Below are 19,053 nucleotides of genomic sequence, written 5' to 3'. Positions count from 1 at the left end.
CACCATGGTGATAGGGTTTCCCTATCCCACTGATTCTCACCAGGTGGGTGTCCTACCATTCAACTCAATTCTGACACGAGCTAACCCGGAGACAGCATCAGATTCTGCAGGTTAAGGGCTCAGCCCCGCTACACCGCCCAGGAAAATCACAGGTTCATGACGCCACCTGTGCTCCTGACCAACAGGCTGTAGATCGGAGGTTCCAACAATCTCTTCTGAGGGTCCGATTCATTTGCTAGAGCAGCTCACAGAACTCAGAGGAACATTTCACTAACAGAAGGTAACCCGGGAGCAGCCAGACAAAAGAGACGCATAGGATAAGGTATCGAGAACGGGCACGGAGCCTCCATGACCTCTGCCGGTGCACCGCTCTGCCCACATCTCCACAGGTTCACCAACCTTGTAACTCTCCAAACGCCATCCTTTCGGGGTCTAATGGAAGCCTCGTTACATTGGCACGGTGGATCAAATCACTGGCCACAGAAGACAGAGTCAACCTCCAGCCCCTCACGCCTCCCCAGGGGCTAGGGGGCGGGACTGAAAGTTCTAACCCTGTAATCACCTGGCTGATTTCCTGGCAACCAGCCCCCATCCTTAGGTGGGTCCAAAAGTCACCTCATTAACATAATAAAACACACCTTTATGGCTCCTAGGAAACTCGCGGAGTCAGGCGAGTTTTAGGAGCTCTGTACTAGAAACAGGAACGGAGACCAAAGATTTATTTCTTATTACAAATCAGGACATCACACTAGGTAACGACAATCATCTGCCATCTTCACTCCTGCACCGGTTGGTTGGCCAGTGCTTCTCCAGGAAAGCGCATAACCGTGCAGCCTGGGGCCACAATTGATTCACGTTCCCTGCCTTCAGCTAGCTCTGGGGGCTTCCTGGGAATCCTTGCACTTGACCTCCCATTCTCCAAAGCAGCTATGACAAGCTCTTCCAAACATTCATTTTTCTTTATATTCTTTGTTGCCATCCTTATCTCTGGCAAATAAGTCCTCTCTCTCTCTCTCTCTCTCTCATGACTTAGTCTTTCTTATGTTCCTGTTTACTTCAAGTGTAGAGAGGTGAGATCATCGTATGCTTCGATTAATGAAACACCTTCACATTGATCTGTGTTATTTTAGTTTTTCCCTTCATCCCCATCTCTACACTAATTCTCCACTTTCCCAATTTCCCACTCGCAGGTACTCACTGGGTTTCCTTGGATATATACCCTTGGACTTATGTTTTTAAAAGATATGGGGTTACTTTACATGTTTTCAATTTATATTCATTACATTGTGTTACAGATCTTGTTCTGCCTCTCTGTTATTTCACTCGATACTAGTTCAAGGTTCATCCATGTTTCTGATTATACATCCAGCCCACAGCTTCTGACTGCTGTTAAGTATTTCATTTCACAATCATGACATTTTACTCTTCTGTTTTCCTAGAAAGGAATATGTGGGCTTGTACCAACCACCTGCCACTGTGAAGGATGTTGTAATGACCTTCATCATATACGTTCCCTTATTGACCTATGCGTTTCTCTGAGGCCTAACACTGAGGAATGAAGATTGCAGGGGCGGAATGTATACTTAATTTGACTCAATAATTCATACTAGGTCCACCTATACCAAGTCCTCAATATTTAGTGACTAAATGACTGTCAAGACCAAGAAAACTTCAGACTCTGAACAGTGAGGAGTCTCTTTCATTACGTTTCTCTGCTTTTATAAGAAATTTGGACCAGAACTGAAAGTAGAAAAGAAGTAGGGTCAAGGAGCTGGATTTAGGATTCACCGGTAGAGGCGATTTCTGTTTCAGGTTTTGGAGAGGACGTGAATATACAAAAGACACTTTGAGAGATTTGATGGGAGGTCACCAAGTAAACGTAACAGATCAGTGAATATTCTTATCCCAGTTCTCTTGTTTTCTTGTACTTCCTCCTCAAGAGACATGCTCTGTCTCCACATTGAACATCTCTATGAAACAGATAATCTAACTCATCACCAGCCAAGAAGACTCAGAAAATTATATGTTCTATGTGTATGAAAACGATGGTTTTGTTGTTTATCTCCCAAATTTAAATTTATATTATAGCACTAAATTTTCATTTTCAAACTATCCCTCTAAAAGATTTGACATACTTCCTGCCCTTACTCCCTCACTCACCTGTTGAGGGCATAGAAAAGAAAACCATTGCTACAAACAAAAGAGGGTAAGGCTAAGTGAACACACATTATTTAATGGGTAAAAGACATAACGCTAACTCTTATTTACTCAAATACAGATCTCCAAAAAGGTTAACATTCATGGAATATTCATAACCGCTCATCCAGAGACTACAAAACATTTTGACACTAACAGTGTGAACTTTGAGGCTGTAATCAAAGAGACAACCACCGTCTGCCAACGTCTGCTTAGGACAGCTTGGGTTGTACAGATCCTCTCCCAGGTATGGAACTCTTAAATTAGTGTAGGGAGTAGTTATTGACCACCAATGATTTTACATTATAGATTTTAGATTCTAAATCTTAGATTCCAAACTTGGATTGATAAATATCCAGCACAGGCATCTACACCCCCCACTGGCATCACCTGCAGACAGTACTAACTGATCAAGGGGAGCCTTCCCACAGGTCACCCTGTTTTCCACGTGGAGCTCCCAGGCTGCTACTCCAATTGATTGGAACTGGTGTGGAGGATGCAACCTAATGGCCCTCATGGTTCAAAAACATTCCTTCGTAAAACCTTCCTTTTGATCTGCACATATTAATAAGAATTATCTTTAAGTGCATCCCCACTGTGACTCGTTTTAAAATTCCAAAGACTTCCTCCCTTTTTTCCAGATCTTCAAGGTCCTTTTACTTACTGATATGTCAATTTATCCCAACTGTTCTTGCATTTATCCAAGGTAGCTGTATTCATTTTGACTGCCATTTGGAGCTCCCTGAAGAGCAAGACCCATTCTGAAGGGCTTTCTGCAACCCAGGAACATACATGGTAACAATGCCAATTAACCTCCTAGGTTGTAGACTTCAGATAAGTTTTTATAGCAGATGCATAAATGGGCATGAAGTGGCTGAAAAACAGCAAACAAGGAAGTCAGCGGATCATCTGACAGTGATGGATACTGGAGAGTAAGATGAGTAAAAAGGGAAGGAGTTTTCAAAGCACTCTAGAATCTGGAAGTTCCCCTTCTGCCCCCTGCCCCCATGGAGAACAGCTGTGTCTGTGAGTCAGCCTGTTCGAGAAGCACAGAGAATAAGCCATCCAAGGCATTAGACAACAGCTACACAAAGCAGGCAGCTTTACAAAGTTGTATGGAAACAGCATGAGCACCTTAACAGCCAGCATCTTTAGGGATGTGTCCCAAAGTCAATATAAAGCAAGAATGAGCAATTCTAGTACAGAGGATGAAGCCTGATCTTAAACTCTGAAAGTTATCAGCTGCAGAAAGGGCCACTGAGTATTCTTTGCAGTTGGTTTACCAACCCTGATAAAAGGAAGTCCTTTCGTGAGCAGACCAACGATCTCAAAATAACAACAAATTACTCGCACCACAAATCGTGATCATTTCTCACCAACTGGTGAGTTCTACACCCAAAAAGTAGGCAGGCAAATTTACAAAAAAGTCCCTCTGATCACTTGATGGACAAAGGGGGCTCGATCATGTGCCCCACACTTGTGTTTTCCAACCCACCTCAGAAAGCATAAAAAATATTTCCCAAGAGAAGTGAAGCCACACTTAGAATTTCTTGAGACTCACTGCTGGGGAAAAAAGTCCTTAGGTGATTACTACCTGAAAGGAACATTTTTGTGGAAAGAGGAGAGGGCTGGTTCCACACACCTGTTCAGCTTTAAAAAAAAAAAAAAAAAAAAAAAGGGCAGCAGAGTATGAGTCCAGTTGCAAAACTGAAATGTATAATCATTAGAGGGAAATTAATCCATGAAAGGATGCATTGTGCCTATATGGTGTTTGCCCACCTTGAAGCATTAATAATTATTAACTTCAGCTTCTTTTACTCAAGATTACAATGTTCTACTGAGCAAGGCTAGGCACAGAATTCTAGTGGGCTGTCCAGTGAAAAATCAGGCTAAGATCTGTAGTTCGCTCTGGCTTTTTTCCCCCAATTCGATAATCCTTTATTGAATACCTACTATGTCCCAGGCACTGTGCTACAAGGTAGCCTATGGGAAAGTCAAAGAAAAATGTATGAAACATGGTGCTTGCACTCCTAGGAGTTTACAATTTCTTGAGGAGATACAAATATGGATCCAATGTAATGCAGTGCAAGACAATACTGTGTTAATTACCAAAACAGAGGCATGAACAGAGTACTGGGGCAATCCAGAAACCTGGGTTTCAGAAAGATACTGATACAAGTGTTTAAAGCTACTTGTTTCTTTCTCAAGCACAGTGCTTTTGGAGAAACTGAAATAAACAGGGCACGGTCTCTGCCTCCAATTTAACCAGTATTTCTTGAGCATCTATTATGTGCCAGGCACCACACAGGATATTGTGTTATTACTGATGGCTAAGCATGCTCATGACCTTCAAGGAGCATCTTCCCCAACCCTGACTTTTCAAAAATAAGTGGTTGTCTGTATACCTGTACTAAGCTTGGTCTTGGATCGAGTCAAAAGACACTTAAAGAAAGGACTATTCTTTCATTCCTCTTGGACGCCAAGCTGAGCTTACCTCTGTGTTACTCAACAGAATGAGAATGTGCTGAGAATCCAGTTGCTAGGATGACCAGTCTCATCAAAGGAAACCAAAGAAGAGGGAGAACCCTTGGTGGTCATGTTACACACCTACTGATTCGATGTATACCAACTCAACCCTTAGGGGCCTTAAAGAGCAGAACCCCAGTGACTGACTTTTAGCACCTTAGAACATAATAGGAAGTAGGCGGTTAGCAGATATCTGATGAATTAAAGAACCACGAATCCCTAGCCTTAGCCATGAATGTATGCTTAAAACTGGAGAAAACCTCCAAAATATTTGATATAGACTACTGCTCAACTCAGTAATTTTTTTAAATTACAGAAGAGAAATCTAGGAATCAATGTTAATGGTCCCCGGTCCCGACAGCGTCATTAGATATCCAGTGATTTTAGGTTCTGTCCACAAACTCACGGGAAGAAGCCGACTATTAATTTGCCCCTGGTCGGGACCAGAATCTAACCTTAACCTTGCATTGTGGATGTGTTTTGTTCTGTTTGCCAAAATTGGTGAGTATATGTGCAGGCAGTTTCTCTCCCTGAAGTATCCCCAGTATTCATTCTTTCCTGGTCCACGTTGACCTCCAGCCGACTTATCTCAGCTTTGTCAAAAAGGCTAAACACAGAGAAGATTCTCAAGGCACATACAGTGTTTTCTAATACAAACTGTGATTTTCAAAATGCCACACAGAAAAGCCATCAGGACTATGGGATTTCCTAGTAAATAGTTGCCATCCCACCGTAATCCACTATAGCAGAAAGTATTGCAGGAATAAAGCATCTGGAGCTTTACGCAGATTGTAGATGGAGTCTGGAGATAAATACCAATCCCGGCCATGGTACTCATATACTGAGAGTCCATGTTACCAAGAGACCACACAATGAAGTCATTTTGCTCCCTCTGGTTAGCCAAGTGGCCACTTCTGTGGACAGAAAAGTGCTCCATCCATGACCCCGTCATCACCTGTCTGCTGAGAAGAATGTGGGAGGGAGAGGGGGGAGTCACGCGTGAACAAAGTCCCGAGGACAGACTCCGTCTCTGCTCTCCGGAACCCACCCCGCCCCCCCAGAGGAGGGGGAGAATGCAGTCAAGTAGCGGGTTAAAATTACAATCAGCATGAGTGATAACTTCAAAAGTAAACTTCTCTCACTTTTTCGGAGAAATGTTTTACTTTCAATTAGTCTCACCTAGGGCCAGACCTTTGGACACTAAAACCATATAAACCTTGTCTGAGTTCTTATTCCCTTGCTGGGCTCCAACTCCTCCTCTCAGTTCAGGCCTCTCATCCTAATTTGGGGTTTCTCCGTGAAATTCCCGTCTGCCCTAATCAGATGATCCTCCCTCAACTGACCTTGTCACTCAAAAGCCATATGTCACTTAAAACCAGGTTTGCAACTGCGAAGAAATAAAAGGCAGAAATAAATTTGATTCTTCTGCATCTTAATTATTTCCCCCAGGCACTGCTATTCTCATTAAACTGCCTTAAGTCTTGAACATGACATTTAAACTAAGAAGTTTAATGAGAATAGCTGTAATGTCATGTAGGACAAAGGTTCTCAATGCCCATGTCCTATGGTGGGAGCCCTTTAGAGGTGTTGAAGTGCACCTAGTTTTCCTCCCAGTAGTTGAGGTACAGTCTGGGTCCGTGGGTACCTGCTGTTGCCAAGGCAACCACCTGCACATCTGGGCTCACCTACTTAGACTGACAGACCTCACTGACTCTCTGGAATGATTTAGTGCCCCAGTTTAGGGCAGAGTTCAAAGGTGAAGATTGACAGGTACTTCTGGTTAGGAGACAAACCTGTGGGAAATAAGTCCTACATGACATTACAGCAAGAGTTTTCTCCAGAACCCTAATGGGAGTTTACGGAGGACAATATCTCAGACAGACAGATAAGCTACGGCCAAACATCCAAAATAAGACCACAGGAAAGTCAGGTCATTCTCAACATCTTCCCCCCCCACCCCCCCAAGCCACAATTTTGTAAAATAGGACCACAGGCAAACCAGAAAATGATTGTGTTCTTCCAGAATAGTCCAAGAAAGCAGAAGGAACTAAGTAAACGTAAGTGAAAAGTAACACTGTCCTGCATGAAACAACCCCTTTCTCTAGAGGGTCGAGTGTACTTAATACACCTCATGAGATTCGTTCTCTTTACTTGAAAGTGAGGCTGATTCTTAGAAATAGGACCTATTAGCAAATGGCCCATGGAAAGAAATTAAGTTAACCTTGAAGGTCATTCAAAGACCTTCTAACATCTTCCATCTTGCAAATTGACATCAGCCTAACATAGTTACCACTGTGCTACTGGTATTGGTCCTGCATCAACTGTGGGCTGTATTCTCATTAATGGTCCAATTTGCCATCACCCTGACCTGCTAGATTTGAAGACTGGGGGTTTCTGGCACCCTCCTCAGAAGGATTTGGAAGTACTGAGTTCCAGAATTAAAAATCAGCTTATGGTCCCAAGCCTGTCCTCTTATCTCCTCATGAGGGAGACGTGATGACTCAAGACATGTCAGTAATGATTAAAAAATCTTCCCCAAATGAAAATATATACGAGTTTGTTTTATTTTAAATAGTACCAGATGCTCTTTTCTCTTTTCTGGGCTCCCTTAAGCCAAATTTATTTCCCAGACTTTTTTTTTCCTAAAAGCCCTTAAACTAACAACTTTTTTTGTTTGTTTTTTGTTTTTAAGAGCTGGAACCCAGGACCTCTGAGATTCCCACCTGGTTTGAGCTATGTATAATCCAATGGTTTTATCCTATAAACTGGGCCAAAAACCTCAGATCTCAACCCAGATGCTAATGCAAACCCTGAGTTATGTTGCTATGGTGACTGGATGCCTCCAAGCCCTTAATTCTTACATGAGAAAGGTTTACTTTCTTCTCTGAGGAATGAGGGGGTGTTCAGGTGGGTGCCTGGGATTGAGCCAGAAGTTTCCTATAGGGTGTGGGTGTCCCTGCCACAGTCAAGAGCTCCAGGTGGCTTTTGCCTACATAACTATACCCTCTACTGGATTCTGTTCATCTCATTCGAGTCTTTCAGCAACAGGGTGTTATAAAAGTATTGTTATTACTATCCAATTTTAGGGAGGCTCAGTCATGGCAAGTGGCTTGCTCAAGATCACTCAGCCCATAGATAAGACAGATGCATTATAAACTTGATTTTCTGATCAAGTTCAAAGCCCATGCTTCTCACTAACCAACCCAGGCCGGAGGCAGACAGATGTCTTGTTCACTTCCTACACCTGCTAAAGCGCCCTATGTATTTAGGAGCAGGTACAGCTGTGTAATCTTGGCAGGTGACTTCAGCTCCTTCTATCTCTGTTTTGTCATCTGTAAATTGGGGATGGTAATTCCTATCTCCTAGGGCTGTTCTGAGGATCAAATGAGTTAATATGTCTAATTCCCTTACATCCAGGCCTGGTCCATAGTAAGTACCATATAAACGGGAGCTATTCTTAGCTGCTGGATCCCTTATTCACTCGGGAAGTTAAAACTATAGCCAAAGAGAGTCTGCAATCACCTGAGGATGTCTATACCACTGGCGGGTGGCCAGCGCAATACCAGAACAAAGTAGTGGTCATTGAAAAAGCCCATGTTAGAGAGCATCATAGCCTGAGACGCCTTGATGTTCAAAGTCAAGTATTCACAGCTGCATCTCTCTGTGGTCAGTTTCCCCGCTTCTGACATCAACCCGGAGGCACGTAAGCTGAAACAGAATCACTGGAAATGACACCGCTAGAGAAAGTCTGTTTGGAAAAGCTGTCATTTTTTAAAAAACAGCAGGCTTCTCCTTTCCCTGATAGGAATCAGTTTTGCTCGAAGAAGGACATTTTTTTTTTTCTTCCAGAATTTAAATTCCATGCACAACTCAATACCTTTAAAAAGGCATTTATTTACCTTAGGCCTTTGAAAGGTACTTTAAACTGGCAGGAGATAGCAGCAAAGCGGTGGACAAAGCTGTGAGTTTCAGCACGTTAAAATGAAACTACTTTTTTCCCCCCATAAAAGCCCACATCTAAAGGTTACCAACCGCGCGCAGAGCCTCCTACTATTTGGCTCTTGGCCCCAAGGCCTGTTTCTGGAGCACACATTTGGCATTGCCCATGGGCCTCCCCATCTCTTTGCCTCTCCAAATTCTGCAGCATAGCCTCCTTTGGCATTCTTCTGCATGTTTAAATAAACGGAGAATATCAGGGTTTTCCCTAGAAAAGTCTGCTAAAGACACTCCAGAGAGATGGGGAGGAAAAGAGTACCAGCTTATAAAACTACAAGCATCAGAAAAGAGGGACAGCTTAGCGGTGCTTCTTGCATAGGTTTATTTCAAATAGCCAGTCCCAGGCAGGGTACAGCCTGTAGGTCTTTTTGCTGAGCACAAACATCAACTTAGAAATTTACATAAAGGCACAAGGCCTTTGGGCAGATACTTGGTGCCCAGAGTGCCAGACCCAGAGCTTGGGCCCGAGGGCTTTTGGTAGGGGGGCAACAGCACAGGTTTCTAGAAGAGCCCTCCCCCAGTCCTCTGGAACAAGCCCGACTTACACACAGACAATCATACTCACCTCGATTTTGGAGGCGGTGGAGGAGGTGAGAACACTTCAATCCCACTTCTGTCCTTGGGGAACTCAAAGGCAAAAGAGGCCGATTTGCTCATCCCGGTCCCGACTTTGCTGCTCTGCCCAGAGGAGCCGTCTGTGGGGCGGAGACGGTGCCAGGCAGAGGAGTTTGAGGGGTCTGTGGCACCGTTTTCCATCTCTCGTCCCCAGCTTTGACTCAACAACTCCTGCTCCACCTCCTCCTCTTCCTCTATCCGGCACTGACGACTCCAGGCCCCAGTCTGGTACCGGGGCCGCCGCTGGTCCAAGGCTGAGGCAGTGGCGGCAGGTGGGTGGCACCAGACAGAGTCATTGGTGGCGACGCCATTGGCCCGGCAGGAGGACGCAGAGTCAGTGGGGCCCCCGGATAAAGCCTGGGGTCCAAGACCACCCCCGGCGCTCCCCTCGCTGAGGTCAGAGAGTGGGGAGGCAGATGGCGACACTGGGGACCCACCGGGGCTACTCTTGGACAGCTTGGGGGGAATGGCAGGCTTCCCCTTGGGTGTGTTCTCACTCGCGTCGGAGCGGTGGCTTTCTCTGGAGCTCAGCCCCTGGCCAGCTGAAGTCTCCTCTTCACCTGCCTCTGAGTCCTGGCTCAGGGGCCCGCGTGGCCACTGCACCCCCACTGCAGAGTCGGGGCTGCTCAGGTAGATCGTCCGGCGGTCCTCTTCTGGATGGGCTGCCATGACCGTGATGGTGGCTGCCACCTGGGGAACCTTATCTGGGCCTTCCCTGTCCCGGCCCCAGCCAGATGGCGCTTTCGGAGCCCAGGCATTAGCTGTCCGTACCTGGCCCTGGCCCCGAGCAGCTGCTGCTGCGTGTTCCGCTGTGGCCTGTGGCTTAGAAGGCGCTGGAACCGCCTTCTTCCTCTTGGTGCTCTCAGCATAGATGGGTTCAGGCTGTACGGCCTCCCTGGGGTGGGCTGGAGGCTGGGGCTCCCCAGTCAGTCCAAGGCACCTGTTCGAGCCAGCGTCCTGCTGCTTCCCTGGCACAGGTTCCTTCATGAGGGAGCAGTAATCACTCTCAAGATGGGGGGCGAAGGGGCTGCTGGCCCCGCTGCTGGGACTCCCACAGGAGAGGCCGTCTGAAGAACCGGCCGCCTCTGAGGGCAGGGACAGCTTCTTGGGACCCAGGCGGGGAGGGTTCTCCGCGGGGCCCTGGCTGCAGCACTCCCTCGGGAAGCTCACAACCCGCTTCTGTTCCTCAGTGGACCCCGTACACACTGCCTGCCCCCAGCACACTGCTGGGCGGTCCCCTCCGCCAGGCCTACACCGAGAACTCGCAGCCTGTGAGGTGGCCGTGGCCGTGGGGCTCCCGGGGCAACAATCCAGGATGGAGCAGTATTCTCCCCCCTCGCTGTCCCCTGAAGGCGAGCACCTTTGATCGCTGTCATCCTCTGAGGCCAGGGACTCCCGCGGCGGCTGTGGAGAGGGGCAGGGCCCGGCGCCCTCGTGACAGCCAGATGTCATCCCGGCAAAGGCAGCCACTTTCTGGCGGAAGCTCTCCTGAGTGGAGGTCAGCTCCTGGTAGGGAAACATGGGTTTATCTTCTCGCCCCCCCTTCTCATTGGGGAAACTCACTGGGTGGAAGGCAGTGCTCCGCTCCCCCCGGGCCTCGAGGCTGTGCAGACCAACCATGGCATATGCAGGGGGGCAGCGAGAGTGGCCATCTGCGGAGACGGAGGGCCCGGCAGGCTTCTGGACGCCACGGAAGCTGCCCAGGTAAACTATCGGCACGTCGTCCTGCTTCGGGAGGGGGAGCTTGCCGGGGGCTCGTCTCCAGATGACCTACACAGCCCCAAGGTTAAAAGACTTACATTAGACCTTGTCAGAGAAAAAAGGAAGAGAGAAAAAGTGAGAGGGAAGTGCCATGACATTGTGAACGGTCTTCTGTGCTGCAGCGAGGAAGCTCTCCAGCACGCCTCCCCCTCTGATCGCCCCACAGCCTCTCCTCCTTGTCACACCCACAAAGCCACTGGCCTTCCCAGACACCCAGCCGTGCTTCCCTCCCCGGGGGCTGTCATTCTTTTGGCTTAAGTCTGTGAGGTAGGGGAAGGAAAAACCCTGAAAAGGAATATTCTGCCTTCTCCCTCAAAATTGCCTGATGAGGTAAGTTCTCCTAAGAGCTTTGAAAAGAGAGTTTTGAGTTTAATTTTCGCTCCGTGTTTGTTAGTTTTTTGATAACCATGCCACAGTACATTCCCGAAGAAACCGAAGTCTTAAGGCTTTTTAAAATACCTTGGCTGGGCGGTGGGGCAAGAGAGTGAGGGGTGGTTTCTGAGCTGGGTCCCAGCCCCCTCGCTGCTCTCTGGGCTCTGCCAGTGACCTCGGCCCAAGCCTACGTAAGTGGCCGGACTAGTTGAACTAGGAGACAGAGATGTGGACTGCTCGTTCCCATCCCTGAAGTCACGGTCCCCTCGTCCTTCCCTTCTAAAGTCTCCCCCTGCCCTGGGGTGCCTGGGTGGCTCGGTCGGTTAAGGCTCAGGTCATGATCTCACGTTCGTGAGTTCAAGCCCCACATCGGACTCTGTGCTGACAGTGTGGAGCCTGCTTGGGATCCTGTCTCCTTCTCTCTCTGCCCCTCCCCTGCTTGCTTTCTACCTGTTTCTCAAAAAAATAAATAAAAATAAACTTAAAAAAAAAAAGTCTCCCCCTGCCCCCAAACTTTTAGAAGCAGCCTCAAAGTAGGGCTTGCATTTGCTTCCTTTCCAAGATGATTCTGAACTGAAAGAGTCCTTGGCTTACGTCTGTGAAGGCTGAAGGTAGTGAACGTAGCCTGGCGAGTGGGTGTGACTGGCTTACGACAAATAGAGCAGGGACATGGAGCTACGTGCAACCACAGGAAGTGCCTCTCTTCAGTTAAGCCACCTCCGATATAAAACTGATCTCTGATTTTACATAGGCTCGCGCACCCTTTCCTGATCCACCCACCATGATGGTTTAGGAAAACTAGACTAGACAGAAAGGTCAAACAAGTCCCAAGCAGTTTGAGAATGTCCTAGACTGACTGACAGCATCTTAGACACGTCTAGAGGCAGCAGGCTCTGCACGGCCTCTAAATAACTACACCTTTGTAAGGGTGACCTGTGGGATGAGCAGAACAGTCTAATCTCTAAGGATGTGACCGTCTTTAGTTATCCCAGGTCAAAGTTGCTAAAATCCAACGTTCAAAGCTGGAAATTTGAACACCGGCTGGGAACTGGATATGAAAGAACTACTGCTAATATTTTAAGGGCGATCTTGGTATTGCAGTTCTATTTTTTAAGAAGACTTTATCTTTTAAGACATGTACGGAAATGATGTGATATCTGGGATTTGCTTCAAAATCACAGGGAAGGCAGGGTGGAGGTGGGGGTGAAGAGGAAGCAAGACCAGACCGGGTCATGAGTTGGTCTGTTGACACTCATGGTGAAGGACAGTGGGATGCAGGGCGTTTGTTATACAATTACCGCTACTTGCGTATATATTTTTAATTATCAATTAAAACATTTTTTAACTTAAAAAAAAAAAAAAAGCTTCATTTTGGTGTGTCCCCAGATAAATAATTAACCCAGTCTGCATTTAAACTTGAGGGACTGGATTGATGGTTCTTGGCCTAAAGGGACAGCTGGAAAGGTGGGCAGCAGCCAGGACGGGGCAGTCATGGGGTGAGCTGATGGGAAGCCATTCTGTCCTGCAGAAGTCTTGCTCCAACAGCCCTCCCTGGCTGCCAGCCAGTCACCAAGCGTTACAACAAGAGTGGCCCCTGTAAAAATACCACACGGGTTCGTCAGCCTCACCTGCGAGACTTCGGCGCTCAGGTTCGCCTCTGTCCACACGTCAGAGGCGTCTGAGCTCATCATGGTGGGCTTCACGGCGATGGTGGGCTTGGAGTAGGGGGAGCTGTTCACAGCGTCATCTTCCTGGCGGCAGGTCTCCGCCCTGGGGGGCAGGCGAGGTGGAGGGGGCAGGCTGCCTGCTCGCGGCTGGGGATGGCCAGGTGCCAGCTGGTGGTCACTCCTCAGGCAGAAGCAGTTCTTGCAGGACCCGGGCTTCCAGATGTGCTCCACAAAGTCACTGCACGCAGACATTTTTGGGCTCGCGGGGCTCAGTCGGACGGTCTGGTGCATCTTGAGCAGACAGTGTGCTGGCTCATCTTGTGCCCAGCTCTCTGGCGTGGTCTTATGGGAGGCAGACGCGGGGCACGGAGCGGCTCCCGGGAATGGCAGGGATCTGCCTGATCAGAGATCCACGCGGCCAGAGGATGGCTGCATTACCCTAGAGTCTAATTATTTGAATGGGGAGTAGGAAGGGGAGGGAAGAGGAAAAAAGGGAGAGGAAAAGGTCAAAATTAGCATTCCATTTCTTCTGAGACCCTCACCTATTTGTCCTAAGGCTCGTAGTCACTCTGCGGTGGTGCAGCCTTATCGGAAGCTGTAAAAACTAAATGCAACTCTGATACAGGAGTACAGAGCATAGTGGACATTTCAGTCCCCTGAAGTCCCGAGCGCTGAGGTTTGGGGACTGTGGCAGGAAGAAATCACATAGGGTTTTAGATGAGGAACTGCCCTGTCTTCCATGCATTCCCTGCTGCTGGGGTGTCTAGAGCTTGGGACAAGAACTACAAAGTAATTCTGCAAGTAAAAACAGTGGCTTCCGGAGGACAGGCCACAATCTGTAACCAAGGACTGAGCAGGCAGGCAGGCCTGCGCCCGGAGACCAGTGCTCTAATGGTACTTCTGGGCAGGTGGAGACTAAATGCAGGAGAAAGGGGAGAGGTGTGGTGCCGGCCTGCCCCTCGAGGGAACTGTGTCAGGAGGTCTGGCATCTGGGGAATCTGCCCTCCTCTCCTTACTAAATATAAGTTATTCAACCCAGTGCTCAGTGAGGTCAACAGAGCAGGGGCTGCAGGTCAAGGAGGGAAAACAGAAAAAGAAATGCCTGACCACCACAGCCCTGTGGTCTAAGGGTGGCTGATAGAACAGAACAGAGGGAAGAGATTATCACAGTTATTTTTGCCTACGATAGCCCTGGAGGTAAGGCAGTCAGCTTGTTGAGAGAGGTGTCTCTGACAGTCAAACTGAGCACAGAGAGTTTGCCCCTAGCACCTAGCAAATTCGCCCATTCAAGATGAGCTCAGAAGTTTGCAGATATTAACCAATTAGCTTGAATAACACCCCGCAGGTAGCTGTTATCCCCATTTACGGATAGAGGGGAGCCTGGCTGGCTCAGCCGGAAGAGCATTCGACTCCTGATCTCAGGGTTGTGAGTTCAAGCCCCACATTGGGTGTAGAGATTACTTAAGTAAATAAGTAAAAAAAACCTCACAGATGGAAAAAACAATGGCAATGGCATAAACTAAGACTCATCCATAGACATAGGGGGTTTGGTGGTTTCAGAAAGCGAGGCCAACTGTGTGGGCAACCCCTCACCTCATCATGTCCTTCATCAGACAGAGTTGCTGGCCATTATCTGTTTGCTGCTCATTGCTCTTCTCTGCTCACTTAAATGAACTGAGCTCCTCATAAGGAGGGTGTTCATGAGAAAATAATCCTCATAAATCGAAGGTGAACAGATTCTCATCCAATAGGGAGTTTTGCCCTAGGGTTTGCTCTCCACTGTCCTCCAGTGAGAACTTGCTTTGAGGCTGATACCTTCTAAACTACCAGGACAGGGGTGCCTGAGTGGCTCAGTCAGTTAGGTGTCTGACTTCGGCTCAGGTCATGATCCCGTGGTTTGTGGGTTCAAGCCCTGCGTCGGGCTCTGTGCTGACAGTTCAGAGCCTGGAGCCTGCTTCGGATTCTGTGTCTCCCTCTCTCTCTGCCCCTCCCCTGCTCACCCTCTGTCTCTCTTACTCAAAAATAAATAAACATTAAAAACAACAAAAAAATTCTTTTTAATAAAAAAAGCTTTAGGGGCACCTGGGTGGCTCAGTTGATTAAGCATCCGACTCTTGATTTCGCCTCAGGTCATGATCTCATGCTTTGTGAGTCTGAGCCCTGCGTCAGGCTCTGGGCTGATGGCTCAGAGCCTAGAGCTGGCTTCAGATTCTGTCTCCCTCTCCCTCTGCCTCTTCCCTGCTTGTGCGCTCTCTCGCATGCTCCCTCTCTCTCTCTCTCTCTCTCTCTCTCAAAAATAAATAAATAAATAAATAAATAAACAAACAAACAAACAAACAAACTTAAACTACCAACAGGACTAACCAGGTAGACTGAGCCAGGAGCCCACTCCTGAATCGTTTTGGAAAGTGCTCTCTTTCTGTTGTCCCACACGCACTCACAGACAGGGGTGGCTTATTCAGCAAGCACTGGCACTAAATTCACCTCCTTTCCCTCCAAAGTTCCCCGCAAAGCCACTGCCTCACTAAGCTAAATGAACACTCTGAAATACACAAGTATTTGTCTTTCAGCAACTGTTGGTGGGTCCTATGCATCCCTCTCTTTAAGATGATTGTGGTTAGGTTCTTCTCCTCCCCTAAATACACCCCAGTAGCAGGTTCATTCCTCACCAAGTTCCCCAGAAGAGGTCACTAAGCTTCAACAAGCAGAGGAGGATAGCAAGGATTTTTCTCCCTCCCATAATTTTGAGCCACCGAGAGCTTTAGGCTCAGCTGCTAAATCTTGCAAGGAGGAAAAAGGGGAGGAAGCACAGTGGTGTTTGGAGAGCAAGTCTCCAGATCCCTGCCCCAAGGTGAGGAGCTGGTCCTTTCTTAGGGAGCCGACAGGCTTCCTGGCCACAGAGAAAAACAGTCTCCCGTTTACTGCAGTCAGAGGCTCCCGAGCCCCGCCCCCCCCCCCCCCACCCTGATGACAGTAGGGAAGAAAGCTTAAAGACCAGTTCTCTGTGGTCCCTTCTGCGTTCCTGCAGCTCCTTATAAGGCTGAGCTAACTGTGGAGGTGGGTGTCCAACCACTTCCTCGGGGCTACCACAGATTCACAAAGAGGCAGTCCGGGGAGGTCACATTTCATTTCCTCCCCAACAGGCAACTGGGAGCACAAACTTGTCATGTCTGCTTGGTGCCAGAGGTCCCCACTCCTTGTCGCCGATGGCCCACCACCGCCCTGGGACTTCGGGTAGGCTCCGGATTACTGATGAGTGGGAAGCTTCCCTCAGAACCCTGGCCACAGCCTATGCACCCTCTCTTCGCTCCCAGGCCCAGCTCTGAAATTCTCTGATGTGGGCACAACTCTCACCGACACGACTGCTCAGAGATGCAAAGGTTTTTAGGGGCAGTCTTTGAAGAAGAAAACAGAATGAAGTGCTAGCCTTCCACCATCACTGACTCACTGCATCCTGTTAAAACTGGTTTCTCAGTCACAGCAAACAGAATTTACCATCCTGTCAAGCCAGAAAAGATGCTTTCCCAGTTCTGTCTGGGGAGCTCCATGCCTGGAATTATCCCCTATTTGTTTTCTGTGAAAGATGGTGAAAAACTCAAGTGGCGCTCACAAACCAGGAATGTCGCTTCGCCTCCCAGTGCCAACTCTCCACAGCCTGGGAATGGTACCTTCCTGCCCACGTTCCTTACCTCCGAAGGGAGGCGGCCCCCAGAATTATGCAAATTCCCCCAGTTCAGTGGGAGGTAGCAGGGCAAGATTAGAAAAAGATCCCAGCATTCTTTCTGATCCAAGTCGTGATAAAACATCTTAGCCTCTGCAAACTTCTGCACTAGATTTGTGGCTGCAATTTGCAAGACTGAAGTTGTCAGACACACTCCCATCCCATTTCCAAAAGAATCTGAAGAATGACGGCCAGATCTGTAAAATTAAACCTTTTGGCTCCAAATACCCCTTCACGCTTGCATCAAAGGCTGTTCATGCCTCACCCCGAAGTGACAGAATTCCAAAAAACACTCACCTGATAAATGTATACATACCGTTAAATTAATGCAACACTGGAAAAGAAAAGTAGGTACGGAAAGTGTCTGGTTTTCAATACTCCACTGGCAAGGGTTGCCCAGGCAGAAAGAACAAAGTGACAATCTTAACACACCTCCTTCCCCCACCCCTCAGAAGGTAAGTCGTGATATTCGCCCAACTTTTCATTTTATTTTTTCCGTCTCCAATGCTATGTACGCAATCTCATCTCAGCAGTAGGAATGTGATTTTCATGGGTTAGACCTACCACAGTCGAAACCAGTACGGAGGATGGCCGAATTCCACAGGACAACGCGATGGCAAAGTCACCGCACAATTCCCCAGGGCTTCCTGTCAAATGTCCCTCTCAAAACGGGAAAAGGTTGCTACCACGGATCAGGCCAGTGATCAGTAAGGTCCGTGGAACCTGACTCTGCACTGATGGCATTGCAAAATTCCTGGCCCCGAGACCTTTGGGCTTTCTTATCCAGTTCTGCAAAGCCATGTCCTTGCTGGCTGAGCTTTACCTGAGAAAAATAAACACAGCGGGCCCTGCCTCCATTCCCATTTACAGGACCTGAAAGCGGAGAGGTGGAGAGGTTCTATTTTCTCCTGGTGTGCTTGCGTGTGCGTGTGTGTGTGTGTGTGTGTGTGTCCGGCTGGGAACACGAGCAGCACACGCAAAGGTTAAGAACGTGCCCACGGTACGCCCTCTTTCAGAAGGCTCGGGAGAGAGGCATCATCTCCTTCCCTCCGGAGACTCGGAGGCTGGCATCTAACCCGGGGCAGCGCCAGCGGCCGCTACCCTGCGGCCCCAAACCATCACCCCCGGGATCCCTGAACGGCCTCTCCCTCTGCTCCTTTGACAATACGGCTGCCGCGGAAATGAAGTGTCCCCACTAGCAACTCGCAAAGCGCTCGGGTCCCCTGCCCCAGACAGAACAGCAAGACCAGCAAGACCAGCACAACAGTCGGTGTCCCCTCCCCGAACTCGAAGGAAAGTTTCCCCGTTTTAAAAAGCGCGATGCTCGAATGAATCGAAAACAGCCCTCCGGCTCCCGTGTGCTCCGGGCTCCGTGCCTGCACCTGGAGCACAAGCCCGGGCGCACGCGGTCCGGACGCTCCACCCTCCCCGAGCGGCCGCCTGTCACCCCGGGGGACGCCGACAGGGGATCGCCCTCTCGGCGACCGCAGCGCTCCCCCGGAGCTCCCCTCTACGGCCACGTTTGCCAGACAAAAAGGGGCCGGATTTGGAGAAAGCGCCGCGGGCTCACCTCGGGGCCGCGCTCCCCCGGTCTCGCCGTCGGTCGCCGAGAAGCCAGCCGCCCGGCCGGGCGCCTCGGAGCATTGTTTGGAGAGTGAGCGCGCGCAGTGCGTGCCCGGCCGCGGGCGGGTGTCCTCTGCCTGGGCCCGGAGGCCGGGTGGCAGCTGCGAGCGCGGCTCCGCCCCCTCCGCCTCCGGTTACGCCGCCCGCCCAGGCTCCCGCCGCACCTCCGCAGTCCCCGCCGCCTCCCCGCGCCCCCACCCCCTACCCGGGCCCGAGCGCCTCCGGCTCCCCGCCGGCGGGCTGAGGCTCTCAGCCCCGAGTCGTCCAAACTCTCCCCGTCCCGCCCCTCCCACCCGCGCCCACCCGCCCGCCCGCTCCCGGCCGCGAGGCCCCGCCCCTGGCCCGGGACTGGGCGCCGTCCGACCCGCGAGCGGGGCCCCGGCTTGCCCCCTCCCCGGAGACCGCGGTGCGCGCCTCTGCCACGGCGACTCTCGGTGCCGGCAGCCTGGCTCTTACTACAATGTCTGTAGAGGTATCATAGGTGTCCGGCATCCCTTCATCCAGCCGGCTCTGCGAGAGTCGGGGGGCGGGGAAGGCACGAGAGCCGGCGTGGGGGAGACGAGAAAGCCAGGGGTC

The 19,053-nt window shown here is 49.5% G+C and overlaps 1 protein-coding gene across 4 annotated transcripts in view; it reads right to left on the bottom strand.

Annotated features, from left to right (window-relative positions):
- Positions 1 to 18,671, bottom strand: part of PRAG1 (PEAK1 related, kinase-activating pseudokinase 1) — a 52,116-nt gene extending 33,445 nt beyond the window's left edge. Inside the window, exons 1-4 of one of the 4 annotated variants that reach the window (XM_060653115.3) lie at positions 18,425 to 18,671; positions 13,095 to 13,579; positions 10,951 to 11,103; positions 9,284 to 10,839 (exon numbers count right to left, since the gene is read on the bottom strand). In XM_060653115.3, coding sequence (XP_060509098.2) covers positions 9,284 to 10,839; positions 10,951 to 11,103; positions 13,095 to 13,424 — 2,039 coding nt within the window. In that variant the 5' untranslated portion in view covers positions 13,425 to 13,579; positions 18,425 to 18,671. Of the gene's footprint in view, positions 1 to 9,283; positions 11,140 to 13,094; positions 13,580 to 18,424 lie in introns of those variants that run through there. The other 3 variants (XM_060653114.3, XM_060653116.3, XM_060653117.3) reach the window with 3 other exon arrangements.
- Positions 18,672 to 19,053: the final 382 nt, after the last annotated feature.

Source organism: Panthera onca, chromosome B1, assembly GCF_046562875.1.
Source record: "Panthera onca isolate mPanOnc1 chromosome B1, mPanOnc1 haplotype 2, whole genome shotgun sequence".
NCBI lineage: Eukaryota > Metazoa > Chordata > Mammalia > Carnivora > Felidae > Panthera > Panthera onca.
Note: the sequence above shows the minus strand (reverse complement) of the source record. Positions and strands in the feature narration are given on the sequence as shown.